The 23,330-nt window shown below is 38.3% G+C and overlaps 1 protein-coding gene across 1 annotated transcript in view; it reads left to right on the forward strand.

Moving 5' to 3' along the window:
• The window catches only part of LRP8 (LDL receptor related protein 8), a 1,993,970-nt gene that overhangs the window by 1,307,988 nt on the left and 662,652 nt on the right, over positions 1–23,330 (forward strand). The window contains exon 4 of the mRNA XM_044085444.1: positions 11,378–11,506. Within this exon, the coding sequence (XP_043941379.1) occupies positions 11,378–11,506 (129 nt within the window). The remainder of the gene's footprint in view (positions 1–11,377; positions 11,507–23,330) is intronic.

Here is a 23,330-nt window from a genome sequence, read left to right on the forward strand (position 1 = left end):
ATTGAGGAAGAATTTTCACTGGGAGAGTCAAGACTTCTCAGAATCAAAAAAGAGGCTCAGGGATTTCCTTCTTCTCCCTCAGCACAAGCCTTTAGTCATTCCCCCTGTGTTAGACATTGTGGATCATGTTTTTTCAGAGTCAAGCCTGACCCCTGACTCTACCTCCGGCTCCCAGTAAGCCTGACAGGTATTGCAGGATCCCTGACTCTCATAAATTTTTATTTAGAAACCCTGCTGCTGATCCTGAAACTATTTCACAGGGTCCTAAGGGAGTTAAGGCCTCAACAGCAAAAAACTCTACCCCCCCCCCCCCCCGACAGGGATTCCAGGGCACTGGACAGATGGGGAAAAAAGGTTTATACATCTGCAACTTTGGCAATCAGGGCCTTAAACTGTCAATTTCATATGCTTAAGTACCAACAACATGTTATGGGATTGCTGAAACAGAAAATGATGTTGATTTCAGAAAGTGCAGAAAATAAGGAATTGCAGGAATTATTGCATGCAGCTAAACAAGTTGGAAAGCATACTTTGCAATGTGGTTTTGATTCTTTAGAGGCCTCCTGCAGGGCCGCAGTTACTGGATCTGTGATTAGGAAGCGTGCCTGATTAAAGGAACAAAATTTGCCTGATCATGTTAAAGCTAAATGCACCTTTACAGCATGATTCTCTGTTTGGTATTAAGGCAGAAGAGGTTTTAAAGAAAATGGAAGACAAAGCTAAGTCTATGCAAACTGTTAAAGATTTCCTACAAGTGCAGCCACCTAGATTCAGTAGACACTGGCCTACAAAAAATTGGTCCTTTCCTGTGTCAGACAGAGCTCAAAGCGGCAAATCCAGACTCCCTAAGGGTTCCAGGTACCAGGCTCAAGACTCATACAGGTCAAAGCAATGGGGTGCATCCACCTCCAAATCTGGAGGAGATAAAGTGCAAACCTACAGAAAGCAACCCAATGACTTCCCTCTGCCTACACCAAACACTTATCTTTTGGCAGCACCCATAGGGGGAAAATTAGCACTTTTTGCTCAAAATTGGCAGTTAATAACCCAGGACTAGTGAGTACTGAACATTGTATCACAGGGATACAGATTCCAGAACAGGGGAACTGACTACTTACTTCAAACTGAACAATGATTCCTTAACAACAGACACATCAGATTATGCCTGGGGGGCCCACATGGCAGGACGATGCATTCAGGGCTTATGGACACCAAATCAAATGCATCTACATATCAACCAAAAAGAGATGCTAGCTGTTCAAAATGCCCTAACAGCATTCAAGGACTTACTTCATCCAGGACAACTACTGATAAAGACGGACAACACCACAGTCATGTGGTACATAAACGAGGGGGCACACACTCATACCCCCTTTGCAGATTAGCCATGGCACTGTGGGACACAGCTTTGACCTACCAGATAAATCTTCAAACTCAGTTCCTGCCAGGAAAACAGAACACTCTGGCAGACGATCTAAGCAAAAACCTTATGGATCCTCACGAGTGGAAACTAAATCCACAAGTATTCAGCATGATAACAGAGAAATGGGGGAGCCCAGACATAGATCTATTTGCCTCCCCTCAAAATTATCAACTGAAAAGATTCTGCACAAGGACTTATCACAGACAAGCATGGAAAGTGGACGTCCTATCTTTCAGTTGGAAAAACCTGTCAGTTTACGCCTTTCCCCCTCTACCTCTTCTACCCAAGGTCCTCCTAAAAGTCAGACAAGAGAAGCCAAAGATGATATTAATTGCCCCAGACTGGCCCTGCCAATACTGGTACCCAATTCTAAGGAACCTGTCTCAATATCCACCTTGGACCTTGCCTCAAAGACCACAAATACTGTCCAAGCAAAACAATCAGATACTGCACAATCAACTACAGACTCTGAACCTGGCAGCATGGCTAATCATGTAATCATACGTATGACACCTCTCAGTAAAGCTGTAATGGATGTCATTTTGGAAGCCAGGAGGCCTAGTACCAGAAAATCCTATGATGACAAATGGAAGAGATGTTGTGTCTGGAATCGAGCACAAGGAACTGATACAGCAGAACCACATATTCCTCAGATATCACAATACTTAACCGAGATGCTTGACAAAGGCCTATCTTTCTCATCAATCAAAATCCATGCCTCTGCCATTTTGGCTCATTACAATACAGAGCCACCAATCTTTTCTCATCCCTTACTAAAGCAGTATCTTAGAGGAGCCAAAAACCTAAGGCCTCCTAGAAGATCACCATTACCTGCATGGGACCTCGGTTGTGTGTTGGAAAAGCTCACCCTGCCTCCATTTGAACCAGCCGCTACCACTGATATACAGTTCTTATCATGGAAGACAGCTCTGCTACTAGCAATTACTTCAGCAAGAAGGGTTTCAGAGCTACAGGCCCTCATGGCTGTAGAGCCTTTTATCATATTTTACCCAGACAAGGTGTCACTGAGGACAAATCCTACATTTATGCCTAAGGTGGTTTCCATTGTGGCTCCTAACCACACAATTCATCTGCCAACTTTTTATCCAAATCCACAGAATAGAGGGGAGAGAATTCTGCATTCCTTGGATGTACACAGACAGCTAAGATTCTACTTGAGCAGGACAAAAGCTCTAAGGAAAACTGAGCAATTACTAGTGTCATATGCTGCAGGAACAGAAGGAAAGGCCATCTCAAAGCAGACAATTTCAAAGTGGACAAGCCACTGCATCCATTTCTGCTACTCACACCATGGTAAACCTGTGCCCAAGGGCATTAGGTCTCATTCCACCAGAGCTGCAGCTACTTCAGCAGCCTTTCTCAGAGGAGTACCAACCAAAGACATTCTAGAGGCTGCTACTTGGAGTTCTGTTCACACCTTTACAAAGCATTACCATTTGCCTCTCTACTCTAAGTCCAGGGCAGACTTTGCCACTGCAGTGCTGCAGGGCCTCATAGCTGCACCTAATGCTGTTTAGCTCCAGCCTCCCAACCATAGCTTTGGGATTCTAACCAAATGTAATGATTGCAACAGTGAAACACGAAGAACATAGTACAGTTGTGCACACTTACCATAAATGTAGATGTTCGAGTGTATTCACTGTTGCAGTCCAGGTTACCCTCCCTCCATCCCCCTGTCATTCTGGAGTTTATCTTTCCTTCTCTATCTTCTACAACCTATGTGGTGTATTTGCTTGTAGATGAAGGTAAAATTTATTTTGATGCATGTATATTTACTTATATATATTATTGCTACCTTTTTGGGGGCACCTGACATCGGGGGCAAGAAAAACTAAAGAAAATGGCGTCGGCTGCATGTTTTATACCCCTGACGACCTGACGTCATGGAAGAGGAGACAGCAACCAACGCAGGACCCAAGACTTTGGAATTCAGGCCGACTGAGGGCAACCTGCCAGCAGATTACCCAAATGTAATGACTGCAGCAGTGAATACACTCGCGCATCTACATTTATGGTAAGTGTACACAACTGTACTATAGTGGTGGATGTACAGTTTAGTGTAGGTTTAGATGTAAGATTTTAGGTGTATGTGTGTGGATTGCTGTTTGTTTGGTGTGTTTGTGTTGTGTGTATGTGTTTTGGTGCAGCAAATGTTTTCCCTAGGAAAAAATTCAATGTTCTAAATTTTCGGTCTTATTGGTTTCGGTTACTAGGCGTCGATATTAGAACATTCGAAGTTCTGAAACTTCAATGTTCTAATATAGACCCTTATCTGCAGAGTAAAGTTCTATTCTTTCAACATAATTTGACCAGTCTTCCATAGTAGCATTTCACCAAGGCCTGCCATTGTGTTTCTGTTTCTTTGCAGAAGTATTTAAATCACATGCCCTAATTAGTCCCTCATGATATGCCAAAGGCACCATATAAATCACTCTTGCAGAGCCACTCCATGCAAATCATATTTTTGGCAAAAGTCGCTCTGAGGAACTATTATGCAAAGCCATACTATAGAAATCATTTTTAAAAAACTTTTTGAACCCCACCCCCACCCTTTCAATGACTATCAAGCCTCCCCTTTGAGCAACCAGTGGATCCATTTGTTCCTCCTGGGGTTGGGAGCCTGCTAGCCCAGTTATTCCTCTGGAAGGCAAGTGTCAAGTGTAAGAGTTCTGTTATCATTTGCTGGGAGGGTGGGGATTTTTTTATATGAACTTAATAACTTCCCCCCAGTGGCTTGTATGGTACATCATCGCTTCCACACCAGGAGGTGCATATATATTACCACACATGCCGAGTCTGCTAGCTAAGCAGCATACCACTTGCAATGTGCGCATGCCAGGCCACCAGGCTTCTTGCTGTGGGTGATATACCTGCACTCTTATAGATGTCACCAGTGCAATGAACTATGCCTCAAGTCATTGCACCCCCCCAAAGATGGCTGACATTGATCTAAATAAACAATATTTTTTCCTAAAAAATCATGGTTTAGAAATTGTTTATTTGATCACTGTTTGGCTTATTAATCAGAAATTACTTCAAGGTGAATTATTATTCAGATGTACCAATGGCCTTAATTTTTTCCTGCATATTATATATTAAACCAGCCTTCTGGAGCTATCCTGACACCACCATGAGGTGTTTATCATTGTTGTTCTAGTTTCATGTATTTTTCTTTTCTGTCACAGTGTTATACATTTTGCTGCCTTAAAGTGGACAAAGCATATGGGCTGAACTTGTTCTGGTTCTGCCAACAGATCATTACACTTGGTAACACTACAGGTAATGAACATACACTTTCCACTACTACTGCCACCCCCACAGAAGGTTTTTACTGATATTTACATAACTTTTCAACATTACATGTATGAGCCACCAGGAATATATTCTCATATACTGTAACATTTCATACTGTTCGAGAACAGATAAGTTGCACATCTCAAAAGGATTGAATTAAATTTGTCAACTTTATCTCTGTATAGATGGATTCTACTAGTGCCAAGCAGACCTTGGCCAAGCAATAGTTTGTGGTCATTGTATGCAAGAGTGCTGACTGTGTTACTAGGATTCTGAATTAAACTTCATATAGATTATGCAAGTCTGCAATAGCAAATAAAATTAGATTTTACAAAAAGTCTTTTGTCTGCATTGATGTCCTCAGCTACATGGACTAGCTTTTATTTACATTCCAAATGAATCTGTGAACATACAACCAAAGTACTCCGAAGACTAATTTATCACATTAACACCACACAGGAACACATTAGTCTTAAAGGTAAAACATGGTTTGTAGTAAAGACAAACAGAAACGTCTCAAAGACCAGATCGCCTCATTAACTCCACTATTTCATCTAAATCGGGACTGGTTTTCTTGTGAACATTAAGGATTGGTTACGTGGCTTTGAAGACAGTATAGTGGAGCGTAAAAAAGGTAAAATTTGCAGGGACCTTAAAGATTATGAAAACAAATGGGCCTTTGATAGAGGGATCAATCGTAAACCAGCTCGACATCATGTGAACTTTCAGAGACCACAAGTAGGAGGCCGAGAACAGGGACAGACTTTCACCTCTTCAGAAGGAAATATTACTTCTACAGACTGGGAAGAAGAAAATGAGTTTTAAAATCTCTCTCCTGCCCAAAATCCTTGACATTTACAGAGGACATTTCGTCCAGGTGAGGACGAACTAATAACTTTAAAAAACATCAACAAAGTAATGACTGGAGTACCGGGAATAGGGGAGAGGGAAATTATAAACTAAATAAACGTGGGAAATTGTACTAATAGTGTTGATGCTGTAACTACGTTATTAACTTGTCTGGTTGCTCGTTTACTTGTGAGGAAATGGCAGTGCTGAATTGTGGTGTTAAATTTGTACCGACAGTACTGCCATGGCTTTATTTGCTAAAGGTTGATGTGTTTAAATTGGTAAGGAAAATTTATTTGAAATTATATTTTTCTGAGTCAGCTAAAGGGTTAATGCACAGACTGTAGACTGAGATAATGATGATGTGAATGATGTTTTTATTCATGTGACTCAGAACCTGTTACCAGTACTTACTGTCTTTTAAAAACCACTTGTGTAGTTCGTAAAAGTGATTTTATACCCCCATTTAACCAGGAAATAGTGCAACAATTTTTTTCAATGGTTAATTTTGGTGTGGAAAGTGAATATACAAAGTTTTTTAGTAACATTCAGAATGTTAATTTTAATTTAACGAAGAATTAATGGAAAGCCTTAGTTGACTTGAGTAACAGACATAAATTAATATTCAAGCCTTCGGATAAAGGCAAGAAGTTGGTTGTACTGAATGTAGATCAATATTTGAACATGTGTTATGCACATTTAAATGACAGGAGAGTATATATGGTAGTGGAAATCAATAAATTGTGTTCTGCCCAGATGAAAAGAACTAGTCTATAAAGGATATAGACTGGGCTGTTTTTCGAAAGAAGATCTGGACAAAAAATTTGATATTAGTTTATGTGATATGGCCTATTTTTACTGTTTGCCCAAAATCCATAAAGACATGGTAAATCCTCCAGGATGGCCTATTATTTTGGCATGCAACTCTTTTACTAATAATATAGGTGTTTTTCTTCACAGCTATTTAGTATCATATGTTGTTAAATTACAGTCATATGTGAAAGATACTTTTCATTTTTTGGATAAAATTCTGAATATTATCTGAAGACAAGAAATGTGTTGGGTCACTGCTGATGTAGTGAGCTTGTATATCAACATACAGCATAAGTTGGTTTGGAAGCTCTTTTGTTCTTTTTAGGAGGTAATCCAGTTTCTTTGTATGTTATGGATTTGATTTATTTTTGTTTAGTTAATTGTTTTGAATTTAATGGTACATTATACCAACAGCAATTAGGCACTGCGATGGGGGCACCCTTTGCCCCTCATATGCCAGTTTATTTATGGGTTATTTTGAGGTTCAACATATTTATGTTTCAGAATTTTTTAAGAAATATGTAGCTGGTTATTTTAGATTCATTGATGACCTTATATTTTTATGTGAAGGTGGTTTTGATTTGGTTAGTGATTTTATTATTTGCAAAACAATAGATTTAATTTACAGTTTAGTGACTTAAAAGTAGGCCATAAAATAACATCCCTTGATGTTCTTTGGAAGGTATAAATGGTAAAGCTCTCCATACAAAAGTTCATAGGATATTTTTAGATGGCAATCAGTACCAAAATGGAAGTAGTTGTCACCCCCCCACACACACCATTACAGCACTTTCTTAAGGTGAATTCCTTAAATTGAAGTGGCTTTGTAATGATGAACAGGAATTTCTTGAGGAAGTTGAGTTTACTAAGAGCATGTTTGTTAGAAGGGGGTATGGTGTAGATATATTAAATGCACATATTCAAGATATTATGGACCAGAATCGTGTTTGTTCATAATTTGAATAAACAATCTTATGTAATGAGAAACGGAAATTATTGTTAGAGTAATAAAAGTGATAATGATAACAATAAAAACAAATGTTGTTACTACTTTCAGTCCCTTGAGTGATGCAGCGGTTAAGGTGCTTAAATATTATTGGAATTATTTGATTAGACAGAAGGAATTTTGCAATCTGCTGGAAAAAACCCTAGTATCACCTTTAGAAGGGGGAGAAGCATAGGGGACATGCTTTTCCATGGGAAGTTTATTCCTCAGTGGTACCTGTGGATATTGGTATAGCTACCTCTTTTAAAGGTACTAAAATGTGTGGCAGAGTTTGTAGCTGCAAGTATGTGGTACCATATTTTAGTGACATCAATGGTAAAATGGAAAGAGTACTTTGAGGGGCTGATGAATGAAGAGAATGAGAGGGAGAGAAGGCTGGATGATGCGGATAGTCAATCATGAAGTGCAGTGGATTAGCAAGGAGGAAGTAAGGATAGCTATGAAGAGGATGAAGAATAGAAAGGCTGTTGGTCCAGATGACATACCTGTGGAAGCATGGAGGTGTTTAGGTGAAATGGCAGTGGACCTTTTAACTAGATTGTTTAATGAAATCTTGGAAAGTGAGAGGATGCCTGAGGAATGGAGAAAGTGTTTTGGTACCAATTTTTAAGAATAAGGGTGATGTGCACAGTTGTAGTAACTACAGAGGGATTAAATTGATCAGTCACAGCATGAAGTTATGGGAAAGAGTAGTGGAAGCTAGGTTAAGAAGGGAGGTGATGATTAGTGATCAGCAGTATGGTTTCATGACAGGAAAGAGCACTACAGATAAGATGTTTGCTATGAAGAGTGTTGATGGAGAAGTACAGAGAAGGTCAGAAGGAGTTGCACTGTGTTTTTGTAGACTTAGAGAAAGCATATGACAGGGTGTCTAAAGAGGAGTTGTGGTATTGTATGAGGAAGTCGGGAGTGTCAGAGAAGTATGTAAGAGTGGTACAGGATATGTATGAGGGTAGTGACAGCAGTGAGGTCTGTGGTGGGAGTGATGGATGCGTTTAAGGTGGAAGTGGGGTTACATCAAGGATCAGCTCTGAGACCTTTCTTATTTGCAATGGTGATGGACAGGTTGACAGACGAGATCAGACAGGAGTCCCCGTGGACTATGATGTTTGCAGATGACATTGTGATCTGTAGTGAGAGTAGGGAACAGGTGAAAGAGACCCTGGAGAGGAGGAGATATGCTCTAGAGAGAAGAGAGAAGAGGAATGAAGGTCAGCAGGACTAAGACAGAATATGTGTGTGTGCGTGTGTGTGAATGAAAGGGAGGATAGAGGAATGGTAAGGAAGCAGGGAATAGAGGTGGTGAAGGTGGATGAGTTTAAATACTTGGGATCAACAGTTCAGAGTAATGGTGAGTGTGGAAGAGCGGTGAAGAAGAGAGTACAAGCAGGATGGAGTGGGTGGAGAAGAGTGTCAGGGGTAATTTGTGACAGATGGGCACCAGTAAGAGTGAAGGGGAAAGTCTACAAGAGGGTAGTGAGACCAGCTATGTTATATGGGTTGGAGACAGTGGCACTGACAAAAAGGCAGGAGTCTGAGCTTGACGTGGCAGAGTTGAAGATGTTAAGATTTACACTGGGTGTGACGAGGATGGACAGGATTAGGAATAAGTATATTAGAGGGTCAGCCCAGGTTGGAAGGTTTGGAGACAAAGCCAGAGAGGCAAGATTACGTTGGTTTGGACATGTGCTGAGGAGGGATGCAGAGTATATTGGGAAAAAGATTCTAAGGATGAAGCTGCCAGGTAACAGGAAAAGAGGAAGGCCTAAGATAAGGTGTATGGATGTGGTGAGAGGACATGCAGGTGGTTGGTGTGACAGAGCAAGATGCAGAGGACAGGAAGAAGTGGAAACAGTTGATCCGCTGTGGCGACCCCTAACGGGAGCAGCCGAAAGAAGAAGATCAATGGTAAAAAATATGAGGTAAAACATACTTTGTTGTAATTCAGTAGGTGTAATATACGCTATTAAGTGTCCCTGTTAAACATTATGTATAGGTAAGAGCAAAAGGGCCTTTAAAACCTGATTGCAAGAACATCTTAGGGACATAAGAAAAGCTAGATTAAAGAGCCCAATTGCTGCTCGGTTTTGTAATTTTCATCAGGGAGATGGGAGTGATTTAGTTGCCACGGTTTGGGATCAAATTAAATGTGGTTTACTGGGTGCAGAAGAAAAAATTATTGTATAAAGAAACTGTTTTTATACTGAAGTATGATACCCTGGTTCCCAGGGGGTTGAATTTAAAGTGTACTTGGAAGGTTTTTATTTAATGTGATTTAATGAGATGGTTTAATTGATAATGTTAATTTAACTTTATTGATGTGAAAAAAAAAATATATATATATACATATATATATATATATATATATATATATATATATATATATATATATAGATATATATATATATATGTGTGTGTGAGCTTTGGATGTGTGTGTTATGTTACTCTGTAAAGGCTGTATGCCGAGGTGCTAAGAGAACTGTGTAGTTCATTAAAAGAAATCTTGGAAATATTGGCCAATTCTGGTTGTCTTTACTACTATTAATCAGATAGTGGTTTTGGTAAAACATGGTTTGTAGTCTGATATTCAAAAATTTCTTGCTTGATATATATTCATTCATCACAAGATGGCAGACACGTTTCTGTCTTTGATGAAACTAAGGTGAGATTATTAGAAATCACGAGTACTTATCAGTGAATATTCGCTAAAAACGGGTCTATATATTATATGTTCAGAGGTTAGAACTTTGACTCTCATATGATCTACACCATATGAGCGAAGTTTCAAAACTTCAAACACATAATAAAAAACTAAAAGAAAACAAAAAAAACTTGCCTGAACGCTCCGGGCAGAGGGGCAAGCTCCCCTGCACCCCCCTGCCACACCCCGCTACTTAAATATACCAACTCTGAGATCACACTACTTTGAAGTAAAGGGAAATATTCCCAACTGTGATCTCCGTTGATACTTGCGAGCTTTCAAATATTCGCTCATATGGTGCTGACCATATGAGGCTCGAACTTTTGAATGTTCGAGATTTCTAATGGAACCCGCTAAAAACTGCTGCAAACCCATGTAACCATTTGTCATGATCTTAAGTTCTTTTCTTTTTCATAATTTTAAAGAGAAGATAGCCAGGGAGTATGTTAATGTCAGTGTCCTATAGACAGAAATGTTCTGTAGACAGAAATGGCTGTTTGCGTAGGCCTTCACTGGCCTACTTTGATGTCAACCCATGTTCTTCTGCTCATCTTACTGTTCTTGAAAAAAAAAAATTTGGATTAGTTTTTCATTTGCACTATCCCTGACAGTATATCTGGCCAGTCCCTAAAAGTATTGGATAGGAAACCTATTGCCCAGCCTCTGTCATGCAGTAGAATGTCACTTTCACTGTCATGTGGGTTACATTACGGAATTTGTCATTGTTAGACCCCATCTGGTATATTTGTAGCTGTACTTTGAGAAAAACAGTTTCAAACGTCTCATAGATTTTTCAGCTAAGCTTGTCTTACCACTTTAGTTGTTAAATATATAGTGATGTGTTGTCATTAAAAGAGGCTAAGATTCTATGTAACATTTAATCTGAATGATAGTTTCAGACTTGTGCTAGCAGTCAATTACCTTGGAAGTGTCTGCTTTTGGTATTGCACAATGTGAGTGGTAACCACCCTCAACTGCAAGAAGTTGTCTGTTTAAGGTAAAGATATACTGCAGATCAGAATTATATGTGACACTTTATACCATGGTGGTGTTACACTAATACTTCTGATACTTTTCAGGTAGTTTAAGCAAGTTTTGATGAAATTAATGGTTTATTTTAGGACTACATATAAACATTATTCAGATACTTTGCTTAGGATTTGAAGCCGTTGGCCAAATACATTCAAAATATGTATTGATAGTGACTTTTCTCTTAATTGATATGAGCAAAAAAAATGATTGTATACACTTGTTTGTTCTTCTTTTCTAGGTAAACAAGTGTGCCCTCCTGAGAAGTTCAGCTGTGGGGATTCTAGCAATAAATGTATACCTGCCTCGTGGAGATGTGATGGTGCACCTGACTGTGCAAATGGCACAGATGAGGATGGCTGTGTTACAGGTGAGAACAGTAAAGCAGGTTGTACAATATTTGGTAAGCTGCCATTTGTTTCTTAATCTAGTTCTAATAATGAAATGCAGTCTTTAAAAATAATATCTTTAAATTGTCTGTGTCAGCTTGTCTAGGCATATATGGTAGCTAAAATATTTGTGTAAGTTTACTTTGGCAGTTTGATCTCTATATATTGTTACACTTATTAGCTTCAGGAATGACAAAATGTATTAATTAAAATATAATCAATAATAGTTCAATTAGACTACTTAAAAAAAAATCCATACTGTTATTTTTATCTTAATCTTTTATTTTTTAATTCCAGTTTGATTCTTGCTATTTCACTGAATGTTCTTAAAATTCTGATTCCTGACCTGTGTGCCATAAATAAATGTTTATATCTGTCTAGCTATCTATTTATTTATCACTCTGTAAAATGTCATGAAATATCTAGCACTCAAAATATTGAGCTTCAAAATATCTTTAAAAACATTGAAAGCACAAAACGGTAAAAACTCAAAACTCATAATATCAAATCACAAAATTTCAAATAATGTTATCCAACTGAAAGTACCTACATCGCACATACCAACTACAAAACCAAGATCAATTGTTATATTGGTAGTATTAGCACACATGATGTGGACATGGGGCTTCCCATGCTAACCAAGTCCATCCATCTGCCAGATAAGACATTTAAGTAATGGACAAGATAGGAAGCATGTATCTGCCTCCTCAGTGCTGGATCTGAGGATACTAAATTGCTTGGCTTGTATAGTTTATTTTCGGAAAAATTTTCTAGAATAAGGATTTACCATACAGTAGGAAAAAGAAGAGCTCAAGACGTGGCTGGAGCATCTTCTGCTGTGATGTGGCATATAATCCACATACCTATTAACCCAGTAGGAGGTTTAAACAGAGTTGTGACCACTAGCATAATGATTTGTGGCACATGTAGCACAGGCTTAGTGAATGCATAGAAGATGTAAAGGCTGTTTTCATGGACTCCCCATTTGTGGGTCTTCACTGTTTGGAAAGGAAGTCGGCAGGCATCTGAAAATTATAGAAGAACAGGGGTAAGACCACTCACAGATGTGAAGTAGAGCTTCTTCCTCCTCAACTGTCACTCTCTGGACTGCAGAAAAGCCAACACCGGATGTGGTTCTGGCATTGACCATAGCAACGTCACCAAAGAAAAGTAGGAAGATGCCAAGGCCAGGGTACTGCAATAACTTTAACAGTACTACCAGTGACAAAAGGAATCATTGGCAGTCAGTAACCATGAAGCCTTCCCTGACTGCTCCTCTCTGGAGGCAATCAGAAGAAAGCTGTCCCTCCATGTCACTGAATGGTTCACAGTCATACAGGAGAAATTGGTCAGGGACATAGTAGCCAGACCTTATAAAATCCCCTTCCACAACTTCGCCTGCTAAGAAAGTCCCTGGTAGACATTATACCTTGTCAAAAATTCAGGCAGGTAGTATGCATATGTGTGTGGGGGGGGCACTCCACTCCTCATCAAAGCATCCATCCAGAAGGCCCAACAAAACCAAACGCAAGGCTGTTACTGAAAGAAGTTGTTGGTGCCAAGAAATGCACAAGACCTCAGGTCAATTCTTGATTTCAGCAGCCTGCTTTTGTAGCACAAAAAAGAGCCCACGTGTTCTCAGTGAAAATAATCCTCCCATGTCTGTCAAGAGGAGACTTGGATGTGTTCTTTAAATATACAGGACATTTGTGTTCTCATAAAAAAATATTCAGGAGGCAAAGAGGCTCCTGCACTACCAGTTAGAGGCCATTTGCTGTCCATTCAAATGCCTCTCCTTGGGTCTCACTAGAGATACCAGGGTTTTTACCAAATGTATGTCAGTATCCGCAACTTATCAGCTGCAAGGAACCAAGGCATTTCCATACCTGCATAACTAGCTACTGGCTCCTCCTTCCTGGGTTTGTGTAACTGAGTGATTTAATCTGCTGGGCTTTATAGCCAACTTAACCCAAGTTGTTGCCTGCCCCAACTCAGAGCATAACCTTTTCTGGATTGTATTTTTGATACGTTGCATTGTAAAATGTTCTTGGATTAAGTGACGGTATAGAACCTTCATCTAGTGTTATGACAACGTCTGTTGGGACAGGGGGCCATGGTAGGATATGTGCTCAAAGTTTTGATTTTTGTGTCCGCTTCCATTCCACTGGTACCACATAAATGCCTGCACGTGAGGCCTCTACAGTGGTCCATCAGACTTCATTGGCACCCAACATAACCAGACTATATCTCCGAGAGTTAACAACATACTGGTAAATGTAGCTGTTCCAGTGGTGGCTCCATCCTGCTACCCTGGAGATAAGAAAGCCACCTTACAATGCTCAATCTACACATATTGTTACAGCAGATGCAGTGGCCCTGGAGTGGGAGGCATTTTCATTGCAAGTCAGTGGAACATGTTTTGTTGCCACAGGAAATCCAGTTACTTTTTTATCTCAGAGCAGTCCTATTGGTCATCAGATCATTCACTGCATCCTTTTTAAATGGTTCTGTGGCTGTTTACATGGACAGTAAGCCAGTGGTATCATACATCAACAAACAAAATGGAAGCCATACCTTTCCCCATGTATGGAAAGATGTCAGGCTTGGGGCATTGGAAAGTGACTTCTTCCTGGTTGCAGTCCACATTCCAGGAGATCCCAGAATGGTCATTATCTTGGTCAATGGCAGACACAATCTTCTGATGATGATGTGGAGAACTTTATTTAGACCTATTCTTTTCCCAGGAAACATGGAATGGTCAAACATTTTCTCACTACTTTTGGGCCCCATAATGCCAGGCCAAGATGCCCTACTGCTGCTGCTACCGCAAGGGATCCTTTAAGCCTATCCCTCAATATCTTTCATCCTAAAGAAGATTTCAAGAAACCAAATTATTTGGAACAGAAATGATACAGCTTCATACTGCCCAGCTTATTTTTTTCTCAATGCTGTCCCTTCATTCTGGAGAGTTGAATGAGGCTGGCTCCTTTCAAAAGCCTGAACTGTTATCCATCTGGAAAGACTTGCCTGGTCATCAGTGCCCTCCTACTGTTAGTGTGGCTTCTTCAGTTTTGAATATAGCTAAAGCTCAGAGTTCAGAGATAAGGTTAAGGAAATCCTCTTGGCTTCCCAGAAACTATCCAGAAGAGAATGTCTAAAGGCAAATGGAAAAGAGTTGTTCTGTGAGCCAATAAAAAAGACTAGAAGTTCAGTACATACTCTACTGGCATGTGTTGAGGTATCTAGTATCTCTGCTGGATCCTTGTTTGGCTCTATATAAATTAATCAAGGTCCTGTTTGAACCTCCTACTTTTGTGTCTCTTAAATTATTTTTTCTGGAGGACCTTGTTCTTACCGGTGGTTACAGTGACCAGAAGAATACATGAGCTTTATGCCTTGTCCATAAACCCCCATTACTTTATTCTCACAAAGACATGGTTACGTTATTTCTAGTAAGGAAGGGCACTGGGGTAGAATCAGTGTTTGCAAAGTCATCCACAGTGAAACAGTCATCCCACAACATAAACTACTGGTTGCCACAGTCATCTATAGGCTATGGTTAGAGAAGGCCGTAAAGTCAACATAGACTAAGCTAAAGACTTGGAAGTTGACGGGGGAGAAAGCAAGGAAATACTCAAGGCTCTAGCACCTCAGAAAGAAGAGGAAATAGGTGGAGTTGACAAAGAAGAATGGCAGAACCTCAGTGCAGCATGTGTGAGGACTATAGAACAGATATGTGGCTGAGCCAGGTATGGAAGTAAAGATACATAAGGAAAGCTGGTGGTGGAATGCAGAAGTCTGGGAAGGCATCAAAAGAAAGGAGGAGTGCAGAAAAAAAGTGGGAGGTAAGGCAGACCAGGCTATAAAGGAGTATTGGCTTACTAACAAAAAGCCTAAGGCAGCAGTTGCAACTGTGAGGATCAATACATCAGAGAGACACTGCCAGCTTCTGGAAAGTGATTTGGTAAATGGCACAAAGAAACTCTATCAGGTTACAAGGCAGAAACAGAAATGTAAAGAAGATAGTCAGACCCCCTTCCTAATGGATGCCAGCAACAGCCTGCTCACATCAAAGGCAGGCTGTAGAGTACTTTCAGCAGTTTCTGAATGAAGAAAACCACACAGAAGCTGTACTGCCTGAGACACAAAAAGTGGGTGTCTAGTAGCAATGGATAAAATCAATTACTTAACAAAACTGTTTAAAATTTTACAGGATACATCATTTTATGAATGTGTGCCTTTCAGTCAAGTTAATATAGTGAATAGATCAATTTTATGATTGAAGACTTGTTACTACAAGGTCAGATTAATAAAGAACTACATATTTTTCTACATATAAGCAAACCTGTTGCATCTACAATTATTGGTGTACTGAGGGTACCTAAATCAATTTTTAACCTCCCTTGTTAGGGCTGATAGTCGACTCTGGTAGTTCAATTATTCAACTGATGGCTATATTTATTTATCAAAAATTAAAACCATTTAATGCCAGATACAATAACAAAAGATTATTTTCAGCTGCTGGCTATTTTGGACCACAGTTTTCTTTAAGGAACATATTTTATTTTGGTGACAGTTTTCCATAAATTTGTTTTCTGCTGTTCCTCATAACATTGAACTAGAATGGTTTCATACCATTCTGATGGAATGTGAATTTTTTTAAGTACTGTAGATGTCAAAATTATAAATATTTTCTTGAAACTTATTCTTGGTAATAATTTTATTTTATTTGAAGGCAAATTTTACTGCCAAATTACTGATGTGGTAATGGGAGCAGCGTGTGCTTCCATATTTGCTAATATGGTCATGCTGTACTAGGAAAAGAAGTCCCACGTATTTTGGTAGTATGAAATATTGTGAATGTTTTTTGGATAATTTATTTTTATATGGAATAGTGATGCTGTGAAACTGAAGGAATGTTTTGACTTTATAAATTCAACTATACCAGTTTTGAAATTTACTTTCAGTCAATCTACTGAGTTTAGTAATTACTTAGATATGCTTATGTGTGACAAAACAAATATGAAGTTTCTTACTAATATATATTACAAGATACCCTCTAGTAATTGCTACTTAGATTTTTCTAGCTGTCGCCCGTATAATCAGAAGAAGGCATTGTTAAGGGACAACTGATTCAGACTATGATTTATTCTAATATACCTAACATGTACGACTTCAGACTACGATTTATTCTAACTGATATACCTAACATGTACGACTTCAGACTACGATTTATTTTAACTGATATATCTAACATGATTTATTCTTACAAGCTGATGTTCTGATGGATAAGTTCAGACATAGGGGTTCTGCAGACATTTTGTCACACAATTAAGGATGAAGTTGTGCATAAGAGAATACATTTTGCAGATGTCCTGTTACTGGAAGTCAGCTTAGAGATTATTGATATTAGGGATAAGTATAAAAATGAATATTTAGACACTATTATTAACCACATATAACACAGACTTCTCAGTAATTAGGACTCGAATTTTAGAGAATTGAGTTCTATTTAAGCACTGTCAAGATACAGTAAATAAGTTTGTTGATCACCCTAAATTTGTGTGTAAAAGAGACACTAATATTAAGGGGTATTGAGAACAATAAGTTAAACAATTAAGTTCTATTAAGATGTAAAGTGATACAAAGATGTTACCAATGTAATCAATGCCACTAGAATTACTACTACTACGGACTTGTATATTAGGAATTACAAAGTTAAATTCATTGATAATACAAACTATGGAATTAGTGGTGTAGTGTTTCTTGCCCACAGTAATTCATGTATGAGTTTTTATAGAGGGAAATCTGAACGTAACTTACAAAAGTGGATTTATGAGCACAATTATGACATTGGGAAGAATAATCAGAATAATACTGCTGCAAATCCTTATTAACTTGTAAGAAGTTTGCACATTTTTGGTATTATTGAAAGAATAATAAAAAGAATAATAAAAATGTAAGAGGGGTGGACACTGGGAAGATCATATTGGGTATAAAGCACTTCTACAGTAATTGAAACTTCAAGAAAAGCACCTTCCTCCCCATCTCTTAATGGGCGGATTGTGAGAAGTAGTGTTCTTAGGTTATGAGCAGCGTGACTTTGAGTGCCTTACATTTTTTATGAAATGCTATTTCTTTATTATATAAAAATGTTTTTCTGAGGTCTATCCCTTATGTGTCAATAGTTAAAATTTAATATAGTGATATATTTTGATGTATTTATTTTAAATATTACAAAGTATTAGAAAAAAGTTGATGTTATGTCAATCATATGAGTTATAGAAATCTGCATATAACTGGCGAATGGATATTGTGATTTGTTCTGATTATGTCTCGTGATATTAGGAGAGTAAAGTGCTAAACTGCATATTAAATTCTGTGTTTCTACTTGGCAGAAGTTTTTGGTTTTGTATTTTGTCACGGAGTGGATTTTTGGAGTTTCTAAGTAAAGAGGGTCAGACTTAGCATACCTACAGAGTAGTGCATACAGTATGAAGGGCAGTAAAGTTGTAAATGACAGAAAACAGAGGAAATTGTACGGTTTGTTAAAACAGTGGAATAAGTGGAGGCAAAACAAGAGATTATACAATTAGAACTTTCAGAATACTGGTATATTGTTGCACATATAAATAAAAAAATTGATGCTAGACTTGTTTGCAAAACTCTAGTGATCAACTCTCATATGTGCAATAACTATTGTGAGACCAGCTGGCTTTTCAGCAGAAAAGTGGATGTTATAAGGGGGATTTTCCCTTTTGCCATGTCAGTGCATCCTTTCTGTTGATATATATAAGTAGTGGAGGTATGAGGATTGCAGGGGGCTTACTCACCATATCAGAAATACTTTTTGAGGATTTTATTTCACTCCCAAATGCCCTTCACATTTCAGAAGTTTCGATCATTAGAGATCACACTTTTGCAAGACAATCACAAATGATTTGTACAGTTGTCAGTAGTGGTAGATGGTGACTAGATGTGCTATTAAGGAGACTGCAACTATGGAGTTAAATTATGTTTGAAAGCTATAAAACATTGATATGGATTTTTATTTCAGAGTACTAGATCATTTAAGACAGAAGAAATGTGTAAGATCAGCGGTACTTGAGTAACTTTTTAGACTTATGTTTACAGTTATTTAAATGTAGATAATATACTGATTTTAATTATATTAGAACAAGATGGACAGTTTTTTAGTAGCCTTTACTTATAAACCAACAACATAAGGGTAACTGCTAAGAGTTGATAATTTCTGCTTGCTTCTTTTGTGATTGACCAACCTAGATGCAGCAGTATCTAGGATTCAGGGTAAGCAGTACTCCTTTTAACGAATGGCATTCAGACAGCTAGCACTACGCCCTCCTGGTCAGATATGGTACTCCTCAACAGGGACCTGATTGGGGAATCCATATTAAGAGGCAGACAAACTGTAGTCGGTTAATTGCTACATGAAGAGGTTCAACGTGGGTGAACTGGCATATATAGAAAGTTGCAGAGTTGGCATCTTAATTGTGCTGACTTTCATAAAAATGACATATGTTTCAGGAATGCACTTTCAAGAAGAGATGATTATGCCAATCAAGGAACACTGAATAATTTTAAGGGAACTGTATTAAAGCTTAACAAGGAGAACTTAATTATTATTTGACAGGAAAGTTGATTTTTAAATTGCTGTTTCTAGCTGCAGATAAATGAATGCAGAGGCAGCAAATTATGAAACCTAATAACACCTTGAGGGAAAGATGGTCATTTCACTAATTGCGGAACGTTTTCTTACTAATTGAAGTATCCCCCCGGCATTAGTGTTTATTAGTTTGAATTCCAAGTTAATTTTTGACTTTGTAAATGAATATATAATTGTTACATTAGCTTTCCTGTCACTAAAATGTCGAATTTTGTTTCCCCGTTTATATTGCTGTCAAACTGTACATTTTCTAGTACTTTATATGACCCAAAAGGACAATATCTCTCTCTTTCCTTTTAAACTTTTCCCTAGATCTTTTCATTGGTGCAATACCACATTTTGAGATAATTCAAAAGATGGTTATATATTCCAAAAGGGGATGAAGTGTGGAATAACTGAACTGTTTTATATGCCCTTCTTACCTTACCAACGCACTCTGTTTTAGTTAGTTTCTCCTGCAGTTTGATAATTAACTGAGACATTATTAATATCTGAAGCACCTTATACTCTTCGTCTTTATTTGTGGGTTATGCATGGCTTTTGAACCTGTAGTTTATGAAAACAAATCAAGTTGTTTCTGGGATGAAGGGTGTAATTCACAGTTTTTGATAAGGTGTAACCATGTTATTTTGTGGAATGTGAATCTTGTATAGTATTCTACAGCATTCACCGGGCTATTTTGTGTCTGTACCAGTTAACTCAAGCTATGCACATCTAGTCCCAAAATGACAACAGATGTTGACTCCCTGGTGTAGATGAGTGATACCCTGACTACAGGATAGATGATTCGGGTGCAACTACCAGCCAAGGTGCTAGAGAAGCCAGTTGGGGGAGGTTGAGAGTGAATCAGGCAGTGCCTGCTAACCCAGCATGGGGGCGGGCAGTGCTTTGGTCTGTTGACACACAAGACTTTTCCTGCTTATAAAAGTCAGATGTAGGATCTAAATCAAGGACTGGCTGTGTAGTCCTTGCCAAACAATGTTCACATTGTAGCTAAAGTCAATGTATATATGCATGCAAGCACTGATGTACCACTGTACTGACATTGCAAGGAGCTGATGATGCTGAAGGGGGATGGGACATAAAACTAATTACCAGATCCTGATAGTTGACTTGATGACAGCCTCCCACAGTTGGGTCTCACACACGGGGAGTGAGGGGAGGGGGAACATTTAATTCACAGGATGACTGCTGGTGGGCAGGTAGTTGGAAACTAGATTAACAAAACTGGAAAAAAATAGTTGCAACATTTGGGGGGGATACTATTGAATCTTGGAGGATCTCATATGTTATGAACTTGTAGCAATAGGGTGTTCACATTTCTAGGGGTTTAGCCTTATATACATTTTAGTCAAACTGTCCCTTCCCTCTCCATCCCCGTTTAGTCAGCATTTAGAATATGATTTATTTATGTAGTTGTTTATTTATCAATTAATTCTTTTTTTTTTATAAACAAGTTTACATTTCCAATTACCCTACCTTTTCTGATTTTTGGAATGATGGTCTCTTATGGCTTAATATCTGCAGAATAATGCAGAGTAACTACTCAGTCAACACTCGTATGATGGCCAAATGCATTCTAGACCATATGATTTCCATCCCTTTCCTGGTGATTTAGTCACATTTCAGTCCAAGGCAACATTTATCAGCCTACCTCTTCTCCCATGATGCTATAGCCTGACCATTTAGTTTTTGCATATGTGGAAAATGAACTCTGTTTGCATGATGAGCACCTTATAAAACAGAGAGATCCAAATGCAATGTTTATCCTGCTTTTTTAAGTGGTGGTGGGCTTCCTACGTGAAGTGTGACCCAATAGTGCAAGTTCTGGCATGCTGAAAAATAAACTTCAGGGCCATACTCATTAAATCTTTACTGTGCATTTGTTGAGAAAATACTTTTCCTTCCTTGCAGTCTCCACAACCCTGTTACTTAGTAAGCTCCAAGGTCATTGTACCTCTGAGTAGGGAGGATTTCTCCGGATCTGACTTGATACTTATCCCCTTCATTTGCAGTTGTAGCTCCATACTTACAAGAATCACAGTGATGGTCTTCAAGTTTTCAGTAGATATCTAAAATGAAAGAGAATAAAGGATTAGTACAGATAAAATCACTTTAGCCAGCAGATCTAGGAGACACACTCTCTTTCTCTGATACCCTCCCTGTGGGAGGAATAAAGACACCTTTTTGAAGTCTTCAGTAGTTTATTCAGTTAAGCAGGCAGAAGCAGGTACAGATTAACCTGTCAGTGACTAATGCACTGAAAATCCTTTGGTCAAGATTGTTCAACTAAATGACACACCTTCGAAGCCTGAAATGATTTGTGTAGTGTGCAGGGAAAACCTCACCCCCAGCAACCTCTAACTTATGCCACATTCTCCATGGATATTAATCATTTTACATTATTACCACTGATAGTAAAAGGTTTGATAAGCACTTTCCTTAGTTAGCTGAATTTCTAATCACATTAAATGATGGTAACAGACTTCCTGTGTTGCAGCGGTAGCATTGTCACCTCACAGCAAGAGATTCTCCCATTCGATTCACAGCTGGAGCACCTTCTGTGTGGAGTCTGCATGTCCTCCTCGTGGCCGAGTGGCATTCGAAAGTCATGCGTGAATGGGCGTGCCTTCGCTGAAGGTTGGGCGTCGGGCTGGCACCTCAGCACCGTAAAAATCTACTGCCAATCATTAGCGGACCGGAGTTCTGCTGTGGTAACCCCTAACTAGGAAAAGCTGAAAGAAGAACAAACAACAACAACATTAAATGATGTTAACAAACTGATACTTTAAAGCATTTTTTTTTTTTTTACTATGTGTCGTCATATTAAACAAAAAGTGCTTTTGCACCAAATATTTGTCCTAGTTTTAATGTAATATTTATCAATAATTTGCTCCTGATTTCATTACTGGTATCTTGTTATACAGAGTCAATGTGTTCATGTGAATTTCCATCAGGTGGTCCCATTTCCTGCCACATACAAAATATACACGTTTGGACTGGTGATTCTCTAACTTGTCTGTAGGTGCATGTCAGTGAGCATATGCACCCTGTGATGGACTGGCATCCCATCTAGGATGGTTCTCCGCCATTCATCAGTTGAGTGCTGGGATAGACTGTACTCCCCAACCCTGAATAGGATAAAGAGACCATCAGAAAAATAAACGACTGGATGCACTTTGAAGGTTAGCCAAGCTTTAGTTTTAATAAATTTTTTTAACAAACATGGATGAACACTAGTATTGGTGGTTACTGAAGCTAGGTTGCTTTACTGATTTGCCATTTTTTGAAAATGTAATTTATTTTCTTTGTTTCATTATGTGGCAGGTACCTCTATGTTATATTATTAATACAGCAAGAAAAAATAAAGAAATGCAACTCGCATAGTATCTCATAAAAACTCCAAACACATTGAAACCGGAAAATACAAAAATAACAGTTCAATGTTATAAAAACTCCATTTAATATAATTAAAGAATAAAAATGGTTACGCGCTTTTGTCCCTTTAAATATTACAGGATTTTTTCAGAACCATATTCAGTCAAATTAACTAAATTTATATACCCCACCAATACAATCGCATGGGTTTTTTTCCCCCAATAGTAGGTAACAGCATTTAAATTAGCAGTTTTAAAGGCAAGGTCCACCATAAAAAATACATACTTTAAAAATCACAATTTTGTCATAACAAATACAGTAATCAAACATGTAAACACTTTACTAAAATAGTGGATGTGTGTATATATACAATGAAAAAAATTCATAATTTATTAGTCCTCAATTCTAGTATTAGAGTGATAGATATACAGTCATTTAATCCTAAACCACATGTTGCTCCCAAGCGTAATTGCCAAAAAGTTCTCTTTGTTCCAGCTTTGTTTCCCAGGGACAGCCTCTCGAGTCCTGGGGAACCACTTCCAGTACACCAAACAAGAACCTGGAGGCTTTATATACAAGGATGTGTTTAAAAAGGCATTAATTACGTTGTTCATCTAAAAAGCATACATATGCTCATAAATTTCTTCTGTTTTTATCTCTGTAATAAAACAAAAAAAAAAAAAATCCCACTTTACTGAAGACTGAACTAGAGTAGTTTCAGGTTGCTGATCCTGGCCCACATT

The sequence above is a fragment of the Protopterus annectens genome, chromosome 10.part0, assembly GCF_019279795.1.
Source record: "Protopterus annectens isolate FY-2018-M chromosome 10.part0, PAN1.0, whole genome shotgun sequence".
NCBI lineage: Eukaryota > Metazoa > Chordata > Ceratodontiformes > Protopteridae > Protopterus > Protopterus annectens.